Source organism: Oryzias latipes, chromosome 2 (genome assembly GCF_002234675.1).
Source record: "Oryzias latipes chromosome 2, ASM223467v1".
NCBI lineage: Eukaryota > Metazoa > Chordata > Actinopteri > Beloniformes > Adrianichthyidae > Oryzias > Oryzias latipes.
In genome coordinates, this window is record NC_019860.2 from 20563660 (window position 1) to 20584294 (window position 20635).

Below are 20635 nucleotides of genomic sequence, written 5' to 3' on the forward strand. Positions count from 1 at the left end.
TTCACTCCAATTAGTGAGGCGATGCCGAACCCAGTCAAACTGCGGGTTGTGGCGCTGTAACCAGGAAAACCCCAACACTATTTGATTCTGCGGAGAGTGGGTGACAAAAAACCGGGTGAATTCTCGGTGATTGCCGGAAGAAATGAGCAGAACAGGTTCAGTACAATGCGTGATAATGGACAGATGTTGACCCCCTAACCCAGCAGTTTTAACCGGGGCTTGGAGTTTTTCGGTGGGTAGAGACAGACTGGAGATAATGCTATGGTCAATGAAGCTCTGTTCGGCTCCAGAGTCGATTAGGGCTTGTAGTTCAATGATTTTGGATGCATGGCAAAGCTTGACAGGAATGAAGAGAAAGTTTTTTGAAGTGGAGTCACCCGCCCGCGGCCTGTCTTCTAGCGGGGAAGTTTTGGAGTTTGGACGTAAATTGCATTGATTTACTAGGTGACCTGATTCTCCACAGTAAAAGCACGCACCTTCAACCTGACGTCTCTGCCGTTCATCCGCAGAGAGTTTGGAGTGCCCGATCTGCATGGGTTCGTCCGGACGACTGTAAGAGAGCTCAGGTGATGAGATAGAAAAATGATGCTGTACCTTGAGATGTCTTAACAGGGTTTTTGCAAGGCTGAGAAGTCCTTTCCTGTTGTCGCTCCCTAAGACGGGTGTCTGAACGGAGAGCTGCGGTGACGAGCTCCTCAAACGTGCGAGTCTCTGGTTGGGTACATAGGTGGTCCTTAATAGTTTCGCTCAGGGATTGGTAAAATACCCCTCGCAACGCAGGATCCAACCATCCTGCTTCCACTGCTAAGATCCTAAAGTCAATGATATGGTCACTGACAGACCGGTTACGTTGCTTGAGGGCCAAGAGTTTACGAGTGGCTTCCTCCTGTCTCCTCGGCTGATCAAAAACCAGCTGGAATTCATTGATGAAGTGTTCGAAGGTCAGATGGGAAATCGGGTTGACCGCCAAGAACGCCTGGGCCCATTGTAATGCGTTGTTACGGAGAGAGTTGATTATTAGTGTTATCTTGCTATGATCAGAGTGGTAATACCTTGGAGCTTGTTGGAACAGAAGTCGGCACTGAAGCAGAAAACCGCCACATGCCTCGACTTCGCCGAAGAACGGCTCTGGTTGTAGACGGAAATTTTCCGGAGTCGAGGCGGAAGCGGATGTGGAGACGTTGCTAGAAGCAGGAAGCGTAGCTGTAGTTACAGGGGTAGCCATTTGCCCTGTAACAGCCATTAATGTTTGTGTTAAGCTGTCGAGGTGTCGAAAAAGTTCCTGTTGGACGGACGCTATTTGAGACAGGGCGGCGGCTTGACGATCCAGGGCGATGCCTTGTTGATTTACCGCAGAGCGTAGTCCGTCTGGGTCAGCTGGGTCCGGAGTAGGGCCAATTCGTTCTGTCATGAATCTCGGAGAGTGGCGAACCCAGGCGCTGGAACCCAGAAATACAAAAGGTAAGTGGCGGGTAAGAAATGATTTATTTCTTTCCAGGAACTTTTGAATTTTGTGGTGGCGGAGGTCTGAACAGGACAGAGGCTTGTGGCGTGGCTGGAGCGTTTGGCTGTGGCGTGGCTGGAGCGCTTGGCTGTGGCGTGGCTGGAGCGCTTGGCTGTGGCGTGGCTGGAGCGCTTGGCTGTGGCGTGGCTGGAGCGCTTGGCTGTGGCGTGGCTGGAGGTGTTAAGCGCGGTCAGCATAAGCCAAGAGATCTTCTACTTCTCAGAGAGCTTGATGGATGATCCAACTGGCGTCACTCGTGGGATGATTCTCCATAAGGGGTAACGAACTGGCGTTGAATGATTGAGTTGAGTCTCCTTAAGAGCAGAGGAGGTTGATGAGCTGAGTGACGACAGCTGGTGGAAATCAGGAGCAGAGTGGAGAGGAGCTGGAGGGGGGGGGGGGGGGGGGGGGAAATCTGACAGATGCCTCATGACAGAACAGCCCCTTCCAGGAAGAGTCTGTGCTGCCAGCACCGCCCCCAGGCCAACACACACACACCCAATTTCTCGGCGGGGCTGGCGGTTTGGATGTTTTCATGAACAAAACGCAGACACGCTGCCGAGGCCGACTCTAGGTTGACGTCATGAAATGGGCGACACCCACAAGGAGAGAAAGGCGAAGCATCAGAGATTGAATCGTCTTACTTCCGGGTATGAAAATGAAGTGCCAAAATAACTCAACATAATTGTTCTTTAGTGTGCCAAAGGGAATATATTATCATTTACATGGGTATAGTTTATCCTGAAAGGCTTAAAAAAGAAGAATTCACCACACATCACTGAGATTTAATCAAATTGCAATGAACTCTCTGAAAGGGAAACAGTCTGCCCAACATGTTGTACTGAATTTTCTCACCAGGGTCGTTTTTTTATTTATTTTTTTTGAACCATGAACGTCAGAAAAGGCTTTTCTTTCCAGAGAATTATTGCGCTAGATGATATGCAAGTCGCACTAGCTCAGGTTTAGTCCAAGGTCATCAAGAACTGACCAGTTAGTCTGAGTGCTGCTACCGAGCCGTGTAGCGACAGTCCGGTGTGAACACCCTATACTAAAAGGACGTTCAAGAACCCACGTTCAGTGTGTTCTTGAATGCACGTCAAATACCCAGTGAGTACGTAGCATAACAGTGTCTTCCATGTCTGCATGAAAAGAAACAAATATGAACTCTACAAGTTCAACATCGGCTAGTTTTTTTTTTCTGTCTGTCCCAGTAGTTGTCCCACACCTGTGTGTGTGAAATTCATTCTCTGCATTTGTCCCATTCATTCTTTAGGGAGCTGCAGACAGACCTGACAACCATTTGGTGGTTTAACTCCCCCAATCCAACGTGGTAATGCTGCCAGCCATCAGGTAGACTTTGGGTCCCACTTTTAGAGGCTTTGGTGTTACGCGACCATGGATCTCAGCCCACAACCTGGAAATCTAAGGGTGGACACCCTTGTTTTAATTCCACATGTGATACATTTATATGTTCCACACACATAAATCCTATAAATAAATGAGCTAGCCGTTTTTAAAAATATTTGTAGATAGCTTGGCATTCATGGAACATAGATTAACAGTGACTCGACTCTATTTAAAAATTCAATGATTTGCTTTTCTTTTGCCTTTGACTGGTTTTAAGATGTTCGTTGAGATTTGACAGTAGTTTAGGCCCATCTTTTATGCAGCAGGTGAAACAAACACGTCCAATATTTGTTGGATGTTGATTAAACTCCTCTCGGCTCGCACCAGTGAACCGTGTGAACGAGACGCCAAGCTTTGGTGAGCTCAGTAGCAAAGCTCTCTAACGATGAATCCCATTGAGTCCAAGAACAATACTCCTAAAAAAAAATAAAAAAACAGGAAAAGCTTCTGGTGTCTGTAGGAAGTCCGTGTGATAAACTGAATGACTTCCTCTTTCCACAGGAAATTTAGACGGTGAACTGTGTTGGAGTGCAGGGAAGATTGCTGCATCATTAAATTAGGAGCGAAAGAGATTGTTGACATAAAACGATGAATTAAAGCAGAACTAAAGGACGGCTTTGCCTCCAAAAACACAGATTCCTTTGCTTCCATCAAAATGTCAGAGTTATCAAGTCTGCCTTCCACTGCTTGACCTTCCCCTCAGAGTTTGACCTTCGCTGCGAGTCAAAAAAATAATATACTTCTCCCCAAACCTCCCATTTTCAGATGAGATCTGCTCCCGATGTTCTTGAATTAAAGCACAAAAGGACAATAGTTTGAAGTGAAAAGGAACTTTTATTCTCCGACATTTATACCCAACATCTGCGAGGAAATTCCTCATATCCTGTTTTCCAAAAGGACGGATGAGAAAAAACAACACCATGGTCATTTAGTTGAAATGGAGACATTAATTTAAGCACTACATACTGGCACCAGATACAAGAAAAGCCACAGTTTTGCAAAAGGAATCAAAGAAGACGTCGTTTGTCCTTTATTAAATCAGATCAGGTGACAAAATTTGATTGAAAAATAGACTCAAATTTATATATTTACACCAAAGAGTGCCTTTTATTAAATATTAAAGGTCATCATTTATAGAATAAAGGAAGACTGGCTTTGTGTCTTTGGGTTTTATTTTAAATTCGGAAAATACATTTCAATCTAAATTTGTTATGAGCTAATGTAAAGAACGGTATTTAAGTTAGTAAAAAAACAAACCTTTCCTCCTTGTGACGGTCTCTCGGGCTACAAGAGCAAGTCACATTTAATGCATCACACTTGAAGAGCAAAAACTAAATCAACACAATAAGTCAAACAGAACTCATCACTTTCCCACCGTCAATGCATTTAAATTGCACTAAAGTACTTCCAGGTTACAAAAAAACCATCAATAAAGTGTTAACAGTGTCCACAAAGAAGGTCTACATGGAAGGAAAACCTGCTTTTCATATTAACTGTATCCTCTTTCGTTTTTTTTCAAAAATAATTCAGCATTTATTTAGTATAGATGAACATTTATGTGAAGAGCCATGGCTTTGGTTCCTTCTTAATGGCCAAATGGGGAAAAAATAGGGAGGGATGCACCAAATTTACAAAATATACATTTGTCCTTCTGCTTTTGCCAGAAACTACAGTTGATTTGCAAATCTGTCTGTGAAGCAAAAAAAAAAAGGCAGAAGCTAATTGAAAGATGTAAAACAGTGTAGATTATTTATTGATTTGTGGCTTGCCTCCTCCTTCCTTAAATGCTCAAAGTGCTTTAGATGAGGAATTTCGTTCGTCCTGAAGTGTCCCCGTCATCAGACGTTGGGTTGCCGTGGAGAGTGTACAATAAGCAGCATCAGGAAATCCAAGCTAACTGGTTGTTGGAAGCTTCCAACACAGTCAAAGCTGCACAAGTTAACTTTCGTACAAATGCTGATTTATCCCACTACAGCCTGTCTCTCTGTTGGTGGTTATTAAATTAGGCTTAATTAAGACACAGGAAGGAATCAGCAACAGATGAGTCCAGATTCACAGAAGAGTGCTACTCTCCCCAGGTTTATCGCTGCCTCTAGGTGCAAAGGTGCATCGTACAAGACTGAGATTGTGGAATTGGAGTAGATGAGGGTATACATCATAAAACTCAACTCTTGTCCGATACAACTTTAGGAAAGTGACCGTATGCTGGTGCAACTGTGTAGCTTTCAGTTGCTGGGTTCTAGTCCTTCTAGGTGGTCAGGGATGGGTAGGCCGGTGAGAATGGTCAGACACTTATTCCACACGTTAAACACAGGGCACACAGGCTGGATGAAGGAGATGTGGAAGGTGTGCAGGTGCTGGGAGCCCACAGCATCGTAGAAGGTGACGTATCCGGCATCGTAATCCAAAAGGACCCCGACCCGTCGCAGATGGGGCGAGGGCTCGATGGCCAGCTCCTTGCTGTTGTGGCGGACCACCCAGGAGTTGTTGCAGCGGCAGAGTACCCAAGAGGCCTGGTTCTTGCCAATCCATTCGTGCTTGGGGGCTGATTTGTAGGCAATGCCAATAGCGTACCTGCAAAGAAGAGCAGAATTGTAACTTGTCTGGAACCCTAGCTCAGTTGTTACCATTGACTCTTACCATGTGCTTCCACCAATAAGAGCCTCCCAGTAGTGACGCCCGCTGTCAATAAAGACGTTCCCCACCACACCGTAGCTGCTCTGGCTGGAAAACCGGTCTTGGCTGTGGCCCTTCTTAGATGTGGTTTCATCTCGCTCCACTGTCAGGTTATCGTGTGACACCTTCAGCTTCTTGTGTGCAGATTTGGGGTCCAGTTTAAACGGTTGACCTGGTTTTTAAACACATTTTTCTGTCATTAGAACCTTGGATAGAACATTCAAAGAGTACAGAAACTTATAGTTTAGCCTCAGCTTTCTTACTGTTGGTCTTCAGCGTTCCCGGTTCACTGCTCCTGCTTCCTGCTTGGTTTATGGCCTTGACGACAAAGACGTACTTGGTGCCGCTTTGGAGGCCGTGCACTGTGTACTGGTTCTGTTTGATGTTGGGAACGATCATCCAACTGTCTAGCGAGTTACAAAGACCTGTAACAAAAATAGAACAAAGTGAGAAGTTACAATACAAATGTTTAATTCTGGGTGAAAAAGAAAGGCCTTAGAAGAAATAGATCTATAATGAGAAGATTAAATGCAAACATTGTGTGATTATAAAAAAAACATTCCTCCATTTCAGTCGATTTATAGACTTTACCAGTGTCATTATAGCCTAATTAGGACACATCATAAGCTAGATCATGTTTATAGGCCCATTTAAACCGGTACAGAACCCCTTTCAGATGGAATATTTCAAATAGTTGGGATACTACTTTACGGAAAAGCCTTTAATTTCAGTTCAAGGGAAAATTAAGACATGAATTCGCCTTTGTTTCATTTGCCTTCAACATCGGTTTACAAGGCTGTAGGGAGTAATTATGCTCATGGGCAAAGGATGTTGTTTTAGTTTTTTAATTTATTTTTTATTGCATTAATGTTGTTTGTTGTCTGCTTCTTGCATAGTGATTAATCGGAACGGCTCCTTGGGGAAGCGTCTTTCACTCGACTCGGATGCCGACAGCAGCACCTCTGTCATTAGTGATTATAAACTGACGAAAAGAAAGAACATCTCTGCGTCTTGTAGAAAAGAGAATTTGACAGGAGAACAAAAATAAAGTGTCATGTTGTGATAAATGTTAGTGCCTATTGTGCTGCAGGCACCTAAGAAATTAAAAGTCAGCATCAGTCGGTATGACTTTGTGAAGGTGGCAGAATTTCAATACAAAGAGGCTCAAGAAAATTGTAAAACTGACAAAAGGAAGTGAGAAAAGAATGAAAGGAAAGCAGACTTGAGCAGACACGTGTTTAGATCTTTGAAAGAGAGACATCAAAAAAGAGAGTATGAAAGAGAAAAGGCAGTTTGATTTACAGGGAGCAGAGGAGCTTGTCTTCAGGTGCCTTGACCTCATTTTCCTCTCTGTAGCCGGTGCTCGCTCAGTCTGGTGTGCCCACGTTTTTCCAGGGTATGTGTGTGTGTTTGAGAAGGTGTGTGTATCTGTGCGTGTCTGTCATTATGTTACAAGACACTGTGTCACTCAGTGTGCGTCTGAGATGCTAACGTGTTTTCTGGCTGCCAGCTGCCCAAACTCATCTTCAATCTCAATCCTACACCTGTTGGTCTAGCACGTACCGGATTGGATGACATATCCGTTAAAGGGTTGTTGATGATAAACATACTCTGGAATGTGGTTAGGATTTCTTAAAACATGTTTTTGAATGCTGGGAATCTTGGGCCACACCCATTTTGTTTTAAACAAAGTTTCCTTATTTGACAAAACTGCGGTAGAAGAGGCACTTTCTTTCCAGTTTTTCTTCTGAAGACCCTCAAGGATCCATCATCTTTAAAACTTCACATGGATTGTCAAATTGGGATGTTGGCGCCACTCTTTAAAAATAACAATTTTTGAAAGAGTAGGGGGATTGCAGTTTTAACCCTCTCTAGGAAAGTCTTTCCCTTTGCATGGGGACAGAAGTCTAATGACCTTTCAAGCTTTAGAGACACTAAACCGCAGTCCAGCAGCTCCCTTTTTTTAGGGCCTTTATTAGAATTATGACGCATTTGGTCCCAACGTGTTTGCTGAAGACCCTGATTGGGCCGGAAGAAATTGGAGTTGGAGAATGGAAAAGCTAGTAATCCCTAAAATTCCAGAAGAACATTGGTTTACATTATTAATAGTAAATTGGACTTGTTGCAAATGTGTGTAATATACCTCACAAAGGACCCTTTTGTCCCTGATTCCAGTCATACCTTCTACATTTCTTGGGAGTTCTGTTTTAGATGAATGATTAGTAGTCAAATGTAAATCTGGGTTGGGAACTAGCACCTTAACATGTCTAGCCATGATTTAGTGAGAGAAGGAAAAAAATGCCATCTTCTGGTTGGGAATGAACCATTGTCCAAGTTGTAGAGCTTTAGATTTGCTTTGTTTAGCCTGTGTGGTTGGTTCTACACACTTTTATTTCCATGAAGAATACATTATTGGATGTTCTAAGCTTCCACCATGACCTGGGTTCTCAAGTGAAGTGGCTAAAATGTTGACATGCACATTGGTAGACACTGGTGCTTTCAGAGTAGAACAATTCATAAGCGTGTAAGGATTTAGCCCCAAGTGTTTTTGTGATTCTTTACAAAGTAGTATTAGAGCCACCAATATGTAAATAAAAATGGAACAGGAAAAACAACAACCGTACACGTTATGAGAAAGAAAGTGATAATTTAACAAGAACAGTCACAAAATAAGAAAAAAAAGTTGTCTTTTTACAATAAAGTCGTACAATGAGAAAAGTCAAAATTTTACAAGAATAAACTTGTAGAATTATGAGTAAGACTCAATATTTTACGATAATAAAGTTAAAATTTCAAAATTTATAGGCTGAGAAATTTACGAGATGAAAATCATACAATTACGAGGTAAAAATTTGTTTACCAAGAACATATAAACCACAGAAATAGGACCAATATCATGTTTTCAGAGAGACACATTGGTAGTGGTTACCTCAGCATTGGTTCCACAAATAAGGAATTACTAAGTCTTTCAATGTGTCAACATTTAAGAGACTGCAAAGTTCCTGTAGCGACAGACTCAGACACCCCGACTGTAGAAGGGATTGTCATCACAGGTCTGTCAGACTGAACAACTCATCTGTGTGACCAGGTCTTCAAAGTTTGCACAAGTGCTTATGTATCTTTTTACCTATTTGTTTGCTTGATCGGATATCTAGTGAGCTGTAAATATACTATCAATTGTTGTTTTTGGAGCTGCCATGATAAGGGAATTTTCTGTAAAATAAAGTTCAATTTAACATTGTTTCATAAGGATAGGGACATCGAAAAACTTTAGAAGATGATTATGGATGGAGGCTATATTTTCCTTGTAAAATTACAATTTCTTCTCCATAAATGTACGACTTTATTCATGTAAATTACAACCTTTTTCTCTTAAGTTTACCAATGTATTTTTGTAAAAAATGTTAATATAATTTCATAAATGTACGACTTTATTCTCGTAAATGTATTCATTTATTATTTTCATGGTGGCCCTAATATCATTTAGACAACATTAATATTTTACTCTTAGCCTTTCTTTATAAATTGGCTCCATATTTGAAAAACTTACACAACTGAAACTACATTTTTATGGGAAATCCCTTCCTGATTTTCTATTGCACTTTATATCAGTTCAAAGATGCCAACTAAACAGTTGCCATTGTTTTAAAACAAAAAACAATTGGATGGACTAAATTAACCAAAAAAGCCAAAAAGTTTCTTGTTCTAACTACTCGTAAAACCTTCAAGCTGAGGCTCTTAAAGGGAGAGAAGACTTCCTAACTTGTATTCACCCAGCTGGATTGTATGGTTTAAACAGATGTGACGCCTACATTTACACCATTTCCACACTTAAACCTATCATTTTATTTCAAACCTGCTGTCCGACTTGAACAAACCCATAATATCCACTTATTTTTACTTGAAAATCCTTTGCTAAATAAACTTACTGGCAATGTTGGACTGTCCTGTGAAGATGGTGTACTGGAGCTCATAGGACACAATGGAAAACTCATCATCAGATGTCCAGTGGACGCTGATGGTATCGTACGACGCCGTGCACAGCTCTTCCCTTATGGATGGAGCACTCGGAGCTGTGAAGAATGAAGCACATAATCATTATCTTGCTGTTACACTTAAAAGTTATTACAATAACAGTAACCCTAATCAGCATTCCACATGCCCATTTGGTTCAATTTATGGCCTTATGGGTTCATTAGAAGTTTGATTAAAGATGGTCTTTCCCGGATGGCAATAGGCTAGACTTTGTAAGTAATAAAGAAAAATAATGTTTACATTAGGACAATGCTACAACAACAGGTATTTTATCAAGAAAATGTTACTTCATTATGAAATGGGCAATATATTATCCATTATAGTCAGCTACTGATTTAAGACTAAACCTATTTTATGGTATTACTGTTGTATATTCTGCAGAAACACCCGTTTAATTGATTATCTTCGTGTTTCTGCAGTTTCTCGTTGGAAAAAAAAAGAAGCGGGATAGAAATAAAGACCCAAATCCTTGGCTTAAAATGATTGTAAAGCCACTTCATCTCTCTTCCTTTGTCTGTCGCTCTCCCCCACTCTTGAGCCTTCTGCCATGAGTGGCTGCACATAGTGGAGTGATTCAGAATGATTCACTTGGTAAAAAGACCCTCCAGCCAAGACCTCATCCATCGCAGAGATCAAGTATGAGCCAACCATTTTTACAGAGCCTCAAAAACACACAACACACACTGGCTTTTCTCTGTTTTTTGTTGTTTGGGTTTGCTTTCATCTCTGCTGTCCTCATAATTTACAAAGTAATGTTTCATTGCAAGTGGGACAGAAAATGAAGGTAGAAAATTGCATTTTAAAATTATCAGACAGGAGTCTGTTTCTTTATCTTTGGCACAAATTCAGGTTTGAAGTGAAACACAGAGCAGCTACGTTTAGATTTCACAACTGAGGAGGAACAAAGATATGTAGATATAAGATATCATATGCAATTTGATTAGAAATGTTGTTCCTTTAACCCTGAGGTTATAGCTCTAGGGGTGATGTTTTTTTTTTTCATTTTCTTAACTATTCAACTGTTTACACAGTTAACAAAATGCAAACAGATTCTGAAGCAGAGAAAAGCAGCTTTGTGCTGTAATGCAACACTTTACTGTAAAGTGTTCACACAATCAACGTAAACCAGCTGAACTGAACAGTAAAAAGAACTAATGTGGGTCCTTCACTCTAAAAGCCCTCGACGACCTCATTCAAATGCATTTTATTTACACATTTAGGAACTCTCTTCATTATAGTTTTAAAAAACATTAAGGTAGGACAAATCCTTTGAGGTGTACATGTTGATTTTCCACAGTGAGAAAAAAAAAAGGAACAAAATTGAAGAACACATCGTTTATGTGGCTTTTCAACATAGACTACAGTTGTGAACTCTGTACAATTTTCAGTTCAAGAAATCATCACGAAATTGCAGTACCACAAGACCAGCTCAGTGGCCTTGTGGTACAGTGTCCACCCTGTGACAGAAAGGCCGGGTGTCCAAATCCAGGCCGAGTCATACCAAAGACTCTAAAAATGGGTCCCAGTGCCTCCCTGCTTGACACTCAGCATGAAGGGGTTGGTTTGGGGGGGTTAATCCACCAAATGGTTCCCGAGCGCGGCTGTGTCTGCAGCTCACCGCTCCCCCAGGGGATGGGTCAAATGCAGAGAACAAATTTCACACACCTGAGTGTGTGACAGAAAACGCTACTTTAACTTTAACTTTAAATATAACCCGACACCTCTCACTTGAGAGAAACTATACTTTACGGAAATTCCACAAGCCGTCAAAGAGTTATTTAAGGATGTGTCATTTCGTCTCCGCGGCAACATCTGCTGCACTAAAAGGGTAATTTAACTGGTAACACAAAGAGATAAAACCTTACCAGTGAGGTAATCCAGGTTCTCCAACAACTTCTTCTCTCTGGTGAAGTCCAGCGCGAAAGTATCAAAGGTGTCAGTCAGGTGAATCTCAGGGATCAGTACTTGGGTAGATGCAGTTGCCATGGAGACCCTAGATTGTTGACACCCAAAAAAATCAAAACCAAAAACGGATTAAATGTCATGAGGTTACATAGAAACACATGTTCATTATGTGAATTTAACATTTGGTTTAGCAGAGCTGTTCAGTGTTTTTGTGCTCTTGCTTGCTTTATGGAGGAGGGATTTTCTGCTCTTGCTGGAGGCGTCTGGAGTAAAGTACGAAGTGGCCAGGTTGGAAAAACAGTTTGAAATGGTTGGTTTTTAATTTGTTGAAGGATTTAAGGACCATTAGAGTGAGATCAGATCAATCTCTCCAGCGATTCGAGCGCTCCACTTATATGTAGGGGGTTTGAGTAGAGACGTTGGTTGGGTTATCCGTAAGAGGGCTGACCAATATCAATCCGCTGATGATGATGATTCAAATCAGGTGTTGATGGACAGGACACCAGCCCTCAAAGACTTGGAACAACTTCCCCCATGTCAATTCAATTGTATTTACATTAGCCCAATGTTAAAACAATAATCGTCTCAATGGGCTTTCTAATAAACATGCAATCATAAAGGACATGAAGTCATAGAATTCAATAGGTAATAGCTAAACTAAACTAAACAGACTAAGCTAAACTGAGTATCCCTGCCCTTTATCCATCCTTGAACTTATACTCTCTTAGACACGATCTGGAAGTAATAAGCAAAGCTTGGCAGAGAAAATGTGCTTTGAATTAGAACCAGGAAGAAAAGACCTGTTTGCTAAAGAGATATTTGGATTAGGACCTCTTGATTCAGCTCGTTCTTAAAAGATGTCTCCATTTTCCTCTTGTGACAGACTCAAAACAAAAAAGACACTTTTTAAATCATTCTTCCTCCTTTTACAACTGTAGCCTTAAACAAGCAGTTGAAACGAGTGTCCTCCAAAAGTCTTTTTGTCATTTAAGATGTTTTTTTTATGATCTTATTGGATAATTGGTAAATTCTACCAATCCTATCATCTGGCATATTTCTTCAAAATGAACAAGGATGTCTGTTCAAGGTGTTTTTGACCATCTTTAGGTGGAGGTACTCTCGACTTAATGCCAATGGCTCTGAGGTACGTCCAGGTGGTGTACTACGCAAATATCTCCTGGCAGTCCAAGAGATTCCCTCAGATCTGCCTAATGAGAATTACGAGAATGTAGGTATTTAGGAGGTTGTGAGCTCTGTTTAGACTAATGCTACATCTACACCACGCGTTTAGCAAATGGTATTCACACTGGACTGTCGGTACCCAATACTAGCACATGTCCACCTACAGTTGAGGCGGTGCATACAGTTGGAAAAGATGTGGTGCAAAATGTTGAGGCAGTGCAAAACTCTTGAATCTTCCTCAAGGCTTTTTTTTTCACAGCTTTATTCCAACATCTGAAAGACTTGGTGTCATTTAGTTCCAGCCGGGCACAAACCACAATTACTAATTTTTCCTCCATGATCAATTTTCAAACAGTTGGCACTTCTGTGAAATAAAGAGGACGCCATTCATACGTCACTACCAAATCGTAGCCCCCTGATTGGTCAAAGTTCAGCCTGGCTTAAATTTCAACGTGCATTCAATGGCTTCGCTTTTTTGTATGTAGAGTTCGGAAATCGGCGTAACTAGTCTATTGTTGGGTAAAGGCGAAAGTTTTGAACGCTGAAGCCCTAAATGTGCATATGCACCTGTGTGTATGCAGACTTTTCATCCTTCTAAGTCATAGAAGGATGTGTTGGACAGAATCTGATAGTTTTCCAAAATAAAACTTCCTTCAGTATCAGAAAATAAACAAAATGGAAACAATGTCAGGTACTATATGCATTTTATTTTAATTTTCTTTTGTTTGCTCGCCGGTACCAAGTGGCTCCGCAGCCCAGGGGTTGGGGACCACTGCACTAGCCTATTCCTAGCTTTAAAATGGCCCATCTGGTTGGGTAAAGCATATTGCCAGCACTGGCGGTAGTCCAGGCTTTTCCTTCTAGAGGAAGGTCTGAATTTGCAGAACAAAGTCCACCCCTCAGCTGACGTTTGAGTAGCATTTCGGGGAGATCTTGAAGTCTCTGCTTGACTGGTCTCCGCTGAGACTCCAAATTCACAATCCATAACAGACGATGGACTAAAAGATAACAAGTACTTTAATTCCCTTTGCTGCTACCACACTAAACAAAACTACCTTCACCAAATCAAGGCTGAAGTTGGTCGTCATATTAAGCTCAATTAATAAAGGATGAAATGCTCTGCAGCTCCTGGTGACTGTCAAAACTGCCTCCCATCTTCTATTTCAGCAGAGCTTCCTTGCAGGCAGACATGGATGTGCAATGTTAAGTTATTTGGGGCATGTTTAGGCAGAACGCGAGCCCCCTGACCTCTCGTTGATGCTCTTGGCCGTCTGCAGGAAGCGAGCGTGATCCGTTTCCTTCAGCGTCTGGTCAGCTTGCGTGATGAGGGCCGAGGACCTCTCGATGCACTGCTTGCAGTTGGAAATTTGTTGGGCGAGCTTTCGAAGCCTCTGAGCCTGGAAACATTGGGGCAAAGAAAAGGGAAACATCTCAGAAAAGAGTCAAAGCAAAAGCAATCATGGATTCAAGGAAAGAGGCATTAAATATTGCAGGATTAAAGCGTCAGAGGTCACCAGGGGCAAGAACATAATCAGGAAGGAACAAATCAGATGGAAGGATGACTGATGTATTTGGTCATTCTTTGGGTTTTATTCACTTGTAGAAAAGGCAAAACAGTCTCAATACATTTACTTTTCTCCAATCTTTTTGCAAAATCGAAATTGTAAATTGTTGATTTTCTGCTACATTTTTAAAGAATCCGGTCAAAATAATCCTAAATATAGGAAAATTATATTTTATCTCGTACAAAAAGAACGACAAATGCTATTAAAAGTCAAAGTTTTGTCCATCTCTGGAAGTTTTCTGAGGAGCTGAAGCAAAAAAGATCCCCGTTCTACAAGCACAAGACAAACATGTCAAGCATGCCAGGGATTCTGGTGCACTCAAATCTGGGATTTCACCCCACCCCAACCCCCTTTGCGAGCTGTTGGCTTTAATTTCCTCTCCCCATACCCACAGATTTTAAGAGGCAGATTTAGGTCAGCGGTTAGATTGGGGTCAGATGACTGCTCCAACTTCTGGAGGAAAAAAACAAACAACAAAAGCTGCAGAAATATTCGTCACAGGGAAGATTTTTTCTTTTTGTTATAAAATGGACCCCTAATCGGTTTAAATGAAAAAAAATATTTGGCGTTTTTTCTTCGCTAATGCAGTGCTAATAGCCGAAAAGCCTTTCTACAGCATTCCGAGTCTTATTAGACGCAGCTTAAAAATGATCCGGGTTTACAGATCAAGCAAACATCCCCTCCATATGCTCTGGGATATACTTTTTGGCCAGTGTAACCCCCCCCCCCCCCCTCCCCGATCTGTTCGGATTCCGTCAAGGGGGTCCTTGCCTCAGACTTTTGAACAGCCTGCCATCTGTTCCCACTTTCATGATGGGCTCCATGGTGTTAGCAATCAATATAAACAGAGGTTTGATATATTTCAAACTGATATAGCTGTATTTAAAGCAGGATTAGTGCAGCCAGCAGTATTAACCGTCATTAAAGTGGATTGTTAGCGACTTTCGTCCAAATTCTGAGGACTGACTCGCTCAAAATGGCAAAGAAATCCCTTTTTTTTTTTAAAGGAATTTCATGGTAGGAGAGTTTCTGTGTGGAATTTTCAAGCCTTACAACTGTTGACTGAAGTTAAAAAACAATAGTTGAGCTCACCTTCCCCTCCTTGATCTTGCTGCCAATGATCTGCCTCCTCTGTTGAATGATGTCAATCAGGACATCACACTCCTCCATGAGCTTGCCCTCCTGACGGGATGCGTTCACCTGAAATCCAGACCAGGTCAGACAAATCATGAAGGAGGTAGAGGAGCCTACCCGAGGTCACCACAGCTCTTTTTCATCCATCCTTCAGTCAAAAGGAAAGCATTCTGCATGTGAATGCAATGCCAGCATGGTGTGAGTGTTGTTTACAGCGCTTGAAACCAGAGGTGTGGCCGGCGACGCCTAAATATCACACGCTTGGCGCAGAAATGCAACACATGACTTTATCGATAACTGTGCAAAGCTGCTCTTCCCCGCTTCAGAATCAGCCGGAGTTACGTTAACTTACTGTAGTCGAAAGAATGTTAACGCTGGAGATAAAGCTTCAGCGTTAAAGGTTACAATGTGTGTCAATTTTGGGATAGAAGTGGTCGTGTGTTTTTACCCCTTTGTTGTTTATCCAAACTGATTTCTGTCAACTTTTACCATCAATCTGCATTTTATTTACTGATTCTTATTCTGTATTAAAAGCCCATCTGGCTTCAAAAGCTGCCAATGTTTTAGCTGTTGCTAAGAGCATTGAGAGATGGGCATGGGGCTGTTGTTGTTGTTTTTATATTTGCCCTTTAAATCTAATAAATACAAAAAAGAATTGGAGTTACAAATTGGCCAATCTACACAATGTTAGTGCAAAAACCCAAATTTGTTCCCATTTACATATGTATTTTCTGGGTTATTTGGAAAATGTTTGAATGAATTGGAATTAAATGGCTCTTGCTTAAAATCAACAACAGTAAAAATAAAAGTAAAATATTGCAACAGCATGTTATATAAGCTTCCAAATCCATATTTTTGTGGCAAATTTAGGAGATAATGTTCACAGAAAACATTAAAACAACATTAGAAGAAAGTCCTACACCTTAAGGAAAGTCTTCATTTACAACAGATTCACTCCTGTAACCTTTTTATCTTTGGTTTTCTTAATCTGCATCCGTGTTTTTAGCTTGCTGGGAGGCTAATCTTGGCAGGAAATGACTTCAGTGAACCTAACCTAATAGAAAATGGACAAAAAGGCTTTGGCATTTTGAACCGGATCCCCCCCAGAACACAGTGACTACATGCATTTACTGCTAATGGAGACCCATATACATGTTGTTTTCTTGGTCATTTATCATCTGTTGTTTTTCAGCTCTCATGAAAAAAATCAATTTTTTCCATTTTGAGATATAGAACGTTTCTTTGTTTCTATTCCATTTTGCATCCATAATTCAGATTTTTTTTTTTAAAGATTGGAGCCAATGCAGTTCACCAACCAACCACTAGGTGTCTTGTTACTCCAGAAAAAAAAACAATCAACTCTGAGTCACTTTTTTTTGTCTCCTAAGTGGTTGAAGTTAACATCCAAGACAAATACGACAAATGTTTTTTAGTACGTTTAACTTTTATGGATGTGTTTCTGACGAATCCTCAGCTCTAGAATGTTCCAACCACAGACATGTGCGTTTCTTCCACCTCATTGTCCATTTATTTGAAAAAGGTAAGGTCCAAAGTCTAAAATTTGTCCCAATTTATGGAGACGTCTGGCTTCAAATCAAAAAGTCAAATGATGATGGAGTTACTAAAGGACTGTTGCTCTTTTTTGAGCAAGCTCTAAGTCACGCATCACATTTTTTTCTCTCAATAAAACTGTAAAGTTGAGGTGTTATTCAAAGAAAGGTGGAGAGACTCTTCTGCAAACATGCCGAGCTAAATGTAGGGAGAATGACTAACTCAATGCAACCTTTTGTCCAATCATTTTATTTAGCACTAATAAAAAACTGAAGTCAAAAGTGTGGAATTGCCACCCAGTCAGAAATCATTGGATTATTGGAGTGTTTTGGGAAAACGTTCAGTTGATTAAAGTAAACGGAGCTTTTCCATCGAGGAAACCCCTCCATCTCTGAGGTTGTAGAAATGTGGACATTTCACAGTCTGTTTAGCCTCTATGGCGGCTGTTCCATGCCAGTTCCAGAACCACCTCCTGCTTTATAGTCTGGAACTCCTCATTGTAGCCACTTCATAGAGTCCCTTTCAACACCTAATACAAAGTTGTTGGTTTTTTAGCTGCAGTTTGCAGGGAGTATTTCCAAGGCCACATGTAACTGCAGAGAAGTAAGTACCAATACAGGTCTGTGTTAACTGAAACACGGCCAAAAAAAAAAACCAACTGCTGGGTTCATTTCCCTTCTGGAAAAGTGTTCTGCGTCTCAAAAAAAGTCATGGAACAAGTTTGGAAAGGATGAATAGTTTGTCACTTTGGTGATGTTTTCCAGCAACACAAGCATTTGTGTTGCCTAAAAACAGAAAACATTTTTCTAGCATATATATTGTCCCATCAGTAGGAAACAGAAGTGGAATTGATGTCATGATCTACAACAGGCGTTGATGAAGTCGTACAGTTTTGGATTAGCGTAACCCCTTGGCTGTCTGAGGCCATTGTTTTTGTTTTTGTCTTTCCAGTTTGCTTTAATAATTTATCCCTAAAACCATTTTTTGTGGCGACGCCTGATAGCCGTTAGCATTTTTTACAAATATTTTTCATTATATCATACCATATTTCAACAATGAACCTCAAACTTTCCAAAAACTCAATTCTGAAAATCAAGTTTTTCCATTTTCTTCCTGCAAAAATTGAGATCAAGCAGTTTTCCTGTTATATAACAAGGATCAAATGTGCACAGATTAGGGATGCCCCCTTCAGAGGTTTTTGACAAAAAAAGACCACAAAAACACTGCATTACATGATACAACAAACAAAGACGATGTCAAAACTATGTGAAACATGTCTAAATAAAAACGGTCAAAGCTCCTCTTAACTACAAGCAATGGTTCAACTATTTTTTTCCAAACAATGTGTGTACAATTACGTTTGTTTTAAAAAAAGTTGAACCAAAGCTAAAATAGTTCCTACACTTCTTTTGGTCCCTGAATGCATCATGGTGATCCTGTAAATTACTTTCAGGTGTTAAAGTGCAGAGGGCAGGAGAGCTGCAGGTTGGTTCCTTCATATACATTATTTTACTATGTTTTTCCGTTTTTTTATGTTTATTTATTTCTGACATGTTGGAAATCGTTTTTTCTGGGGACAAAAAAGTTACTGGAAAATGTAAGTGGTCATTTTTTAAAAATATTTTTATGTTTGCCAGTTAAACTTTATTGCCTTAAAAAAACAATTGTAATGCATTTAGTGATGCTTTAAAGCATTGAAACAAGAATACATTTGCTGATGGTAAAATGAGTTAACATTATAAATAAGATTTGCACAGCAAGAAATGTAATTTATCTCAGGAGTTACTGGATTTGAACAATCCACACAAAATAATTAGTATTCCCTAATTAAAAAGGGAATCAGTGCAGTAACACACAGGGTAAAAGTTTATTTAAATTCAAAAATTAATTATTATTCCACAAGTGAAATGTAGGAAATTGGTTCTTTTAGGGCAGGGGTGGGCAATTCCAGGCCTCGAGGGCCGGTGTGTCTGCATGATTTCCAGATAGTCTTGCCCTACTCATGGCTGATTACCTGGTTCAGGTGTGTCCAGCCAATTAGAACATGCCAGAGCAGGGTATGCTGGAAAACATGCAGGAATGCGGCCCTCAGTGCCCACCTCTGTTTTAGAGGAATAAATGATGTCATAGCCTTGCTGCTCAGGTGTGTTAATCTGCCAAAATATTTCAGCTCCTAACTTTCCTGCAGAGCTTCACTGTGAGAATTATTTACAAAATGTTGACTGGCTGCTTATGAGCTACATAGGGAAGTGCAGATTTAATGTGCTTTTGTTGGAAAAATGTTGATTGTCGTCATGGTTACAGTATTTTAAAGTGATGTGTGAAAAAACAGGCCGTGAAACGGGTACATTCTATTTTTAATTGACCAAATTTGGGCCTTTTTTAAATGTAAATGTTGTGAGATTTTCTGAACCTTTCTCCCTATTGGGATATGTTGCATCTAAGCGAAAGCCCCACCTCATCCCGGTGATGCTTCCATTCTCAGAATATAGTCCCTTTCCATGGACTTGTCACTAGAGCTTCAGCTGCTCCTCACTTTGATTACAGGAGAAGACGTTTGAGCTGCAGATGGTGTGAAGTTCAAAAGTGACTTGGTGGAGCATCGCTGGACTCACAACAGCACAAATCTGGATCAGAGGTAAGTCTTGGTGATGTGTCATGAACACAGATTGAAGCTGCCAGCAGCAAAAGGATTCAATGGTAGAGTTCAAACTGTGTGTAAACGGGATTTTTAACTCCGGTTTTTTTCTCTCTATTGGGACTCAAACTGTCACCTAACTTTCTAATTGTGATGGATTTTCTAAAAACTGTGAGTTAAAAAAAAAATACCAAACCAATAATTTGAACTGCAATTTTGTGATAATGTTCAAGCTTATTTCTTTATATTAATGTTATATGAATATATATTAATTCATCATATGAATGTATATTAATGTTGCTGTTTGCAGCGAAGTAAGGTTCTGTTTTGTCCAGTTAAACCGTACCAAACCATGATAGATCGCTTAGCTTCATTTTTTGGTGCTTACTTTGTCTAAAAGGGTCCAGGACTAAGCTGGTGTCTTATACTTTTGGCCCTGGGTGGTGGTTTGCTCTTTTACCGCCCACTACATAGTTTAAAGCAGAAGGAGTTCCAGGTGTGGACGAAAAAGCTTAGAGCTAAATCCATAGTTGATATTTTTTTCTGGTCTCACCATCTCGTCTGTTTTTGTTGCAGAGTTATTGAAATGATGTAGAACTAACGTCAGAGCTTTGGGCGTCTGTGTCCCGGCACGTTTAAATATCATACCAACCATCTTCTTACATGTTTAAATATCATACCATGCATGGAATCTATAGTCTTTCATCAATTGCTGATAAGTTCATGTAGCTAACAACAAGCTGTTTGACTGTTGGCCTGATTAAAAATTTAACATGAAATCGCTTAACCCTTGTGCTATCCTAGGCACTTTAACGTTGGGAGTTGGGTCATCTAGACCCACTAGACCAGGGGTGGGCAATTCCAGGCCTCGAGGGCCGGTGTGTCTGCATGATTTCCAGATAGTCTTGCCCTACTCATGGCTGATTACCTGGTTCAGGTGTGTCCAGCCAATAATCTTGCCCTACTCATGGCTGATTACCTGGTTCAGGTGTGTCCAGCCAATCAGAACATGCCAGAGCAGGGTATGCTGGAAAACAT

General features: G+C 40.7%; 2 protein-coding genes across 3 annotated transcripts in view; one reads left to right on the forward strand and one right to left on the reverse strand.

Annotated features, from left to right (window-relative positions):
* Positions 1-3725: 3725 nt before the first annotated feature.
* The window catches only part of LOC101171810 (E3 ubiquitin-protein ligase Midline-1), a 73991-nt gene continuing 57081 nt past the window's right edge, over positions 3726-20635 (reverse strand). For both annotated transcript variants that reach the window (XM_011484944.2, XM_004066587.4), the window contains exons 4-10: positions 15367-15474; positions 13958-14106; positions 11488-11615; positions 9517-9660; positions 5851-6012; positions 5552-5759; positions 3726-5485 (exon numbers count right to left, since the gene is read on the reverse strand). In XM_011484944.2, the coding sequence (XP_011483246.1) occupies positions 5137-5485; positions 5552-5759; positions 5851-6012; positions 9517-9660; positions 11488-11615; positions 13958-14106; positions 15367-15474 (1248 nt within the window). In that variant the 3' untranslated portion in view covers positions 3726-5136. The remainder of the gene's footprint in view (positions 5486-5551; positions 5760-5850; positions 6013-9516; positions 9661-11487; positions 11616-13957; positions 14107-15366; positions 15475-20635) is intronic.
* msl3 (MSL complex subunit 3) overlaps positions 19507-20635 on the forward strand; it is a 204649-nt gene continuing 203520 nt past the window's right edge. Inside the window, exon 1 of the mRNA XM_023965759.1 lies at positions 19507-19597. The gene's annotated coding sequence lies outside the window, so the exon portion shown is untranslated. The remainder of the gene's footprint in view (positions 19598-20635) is intronic.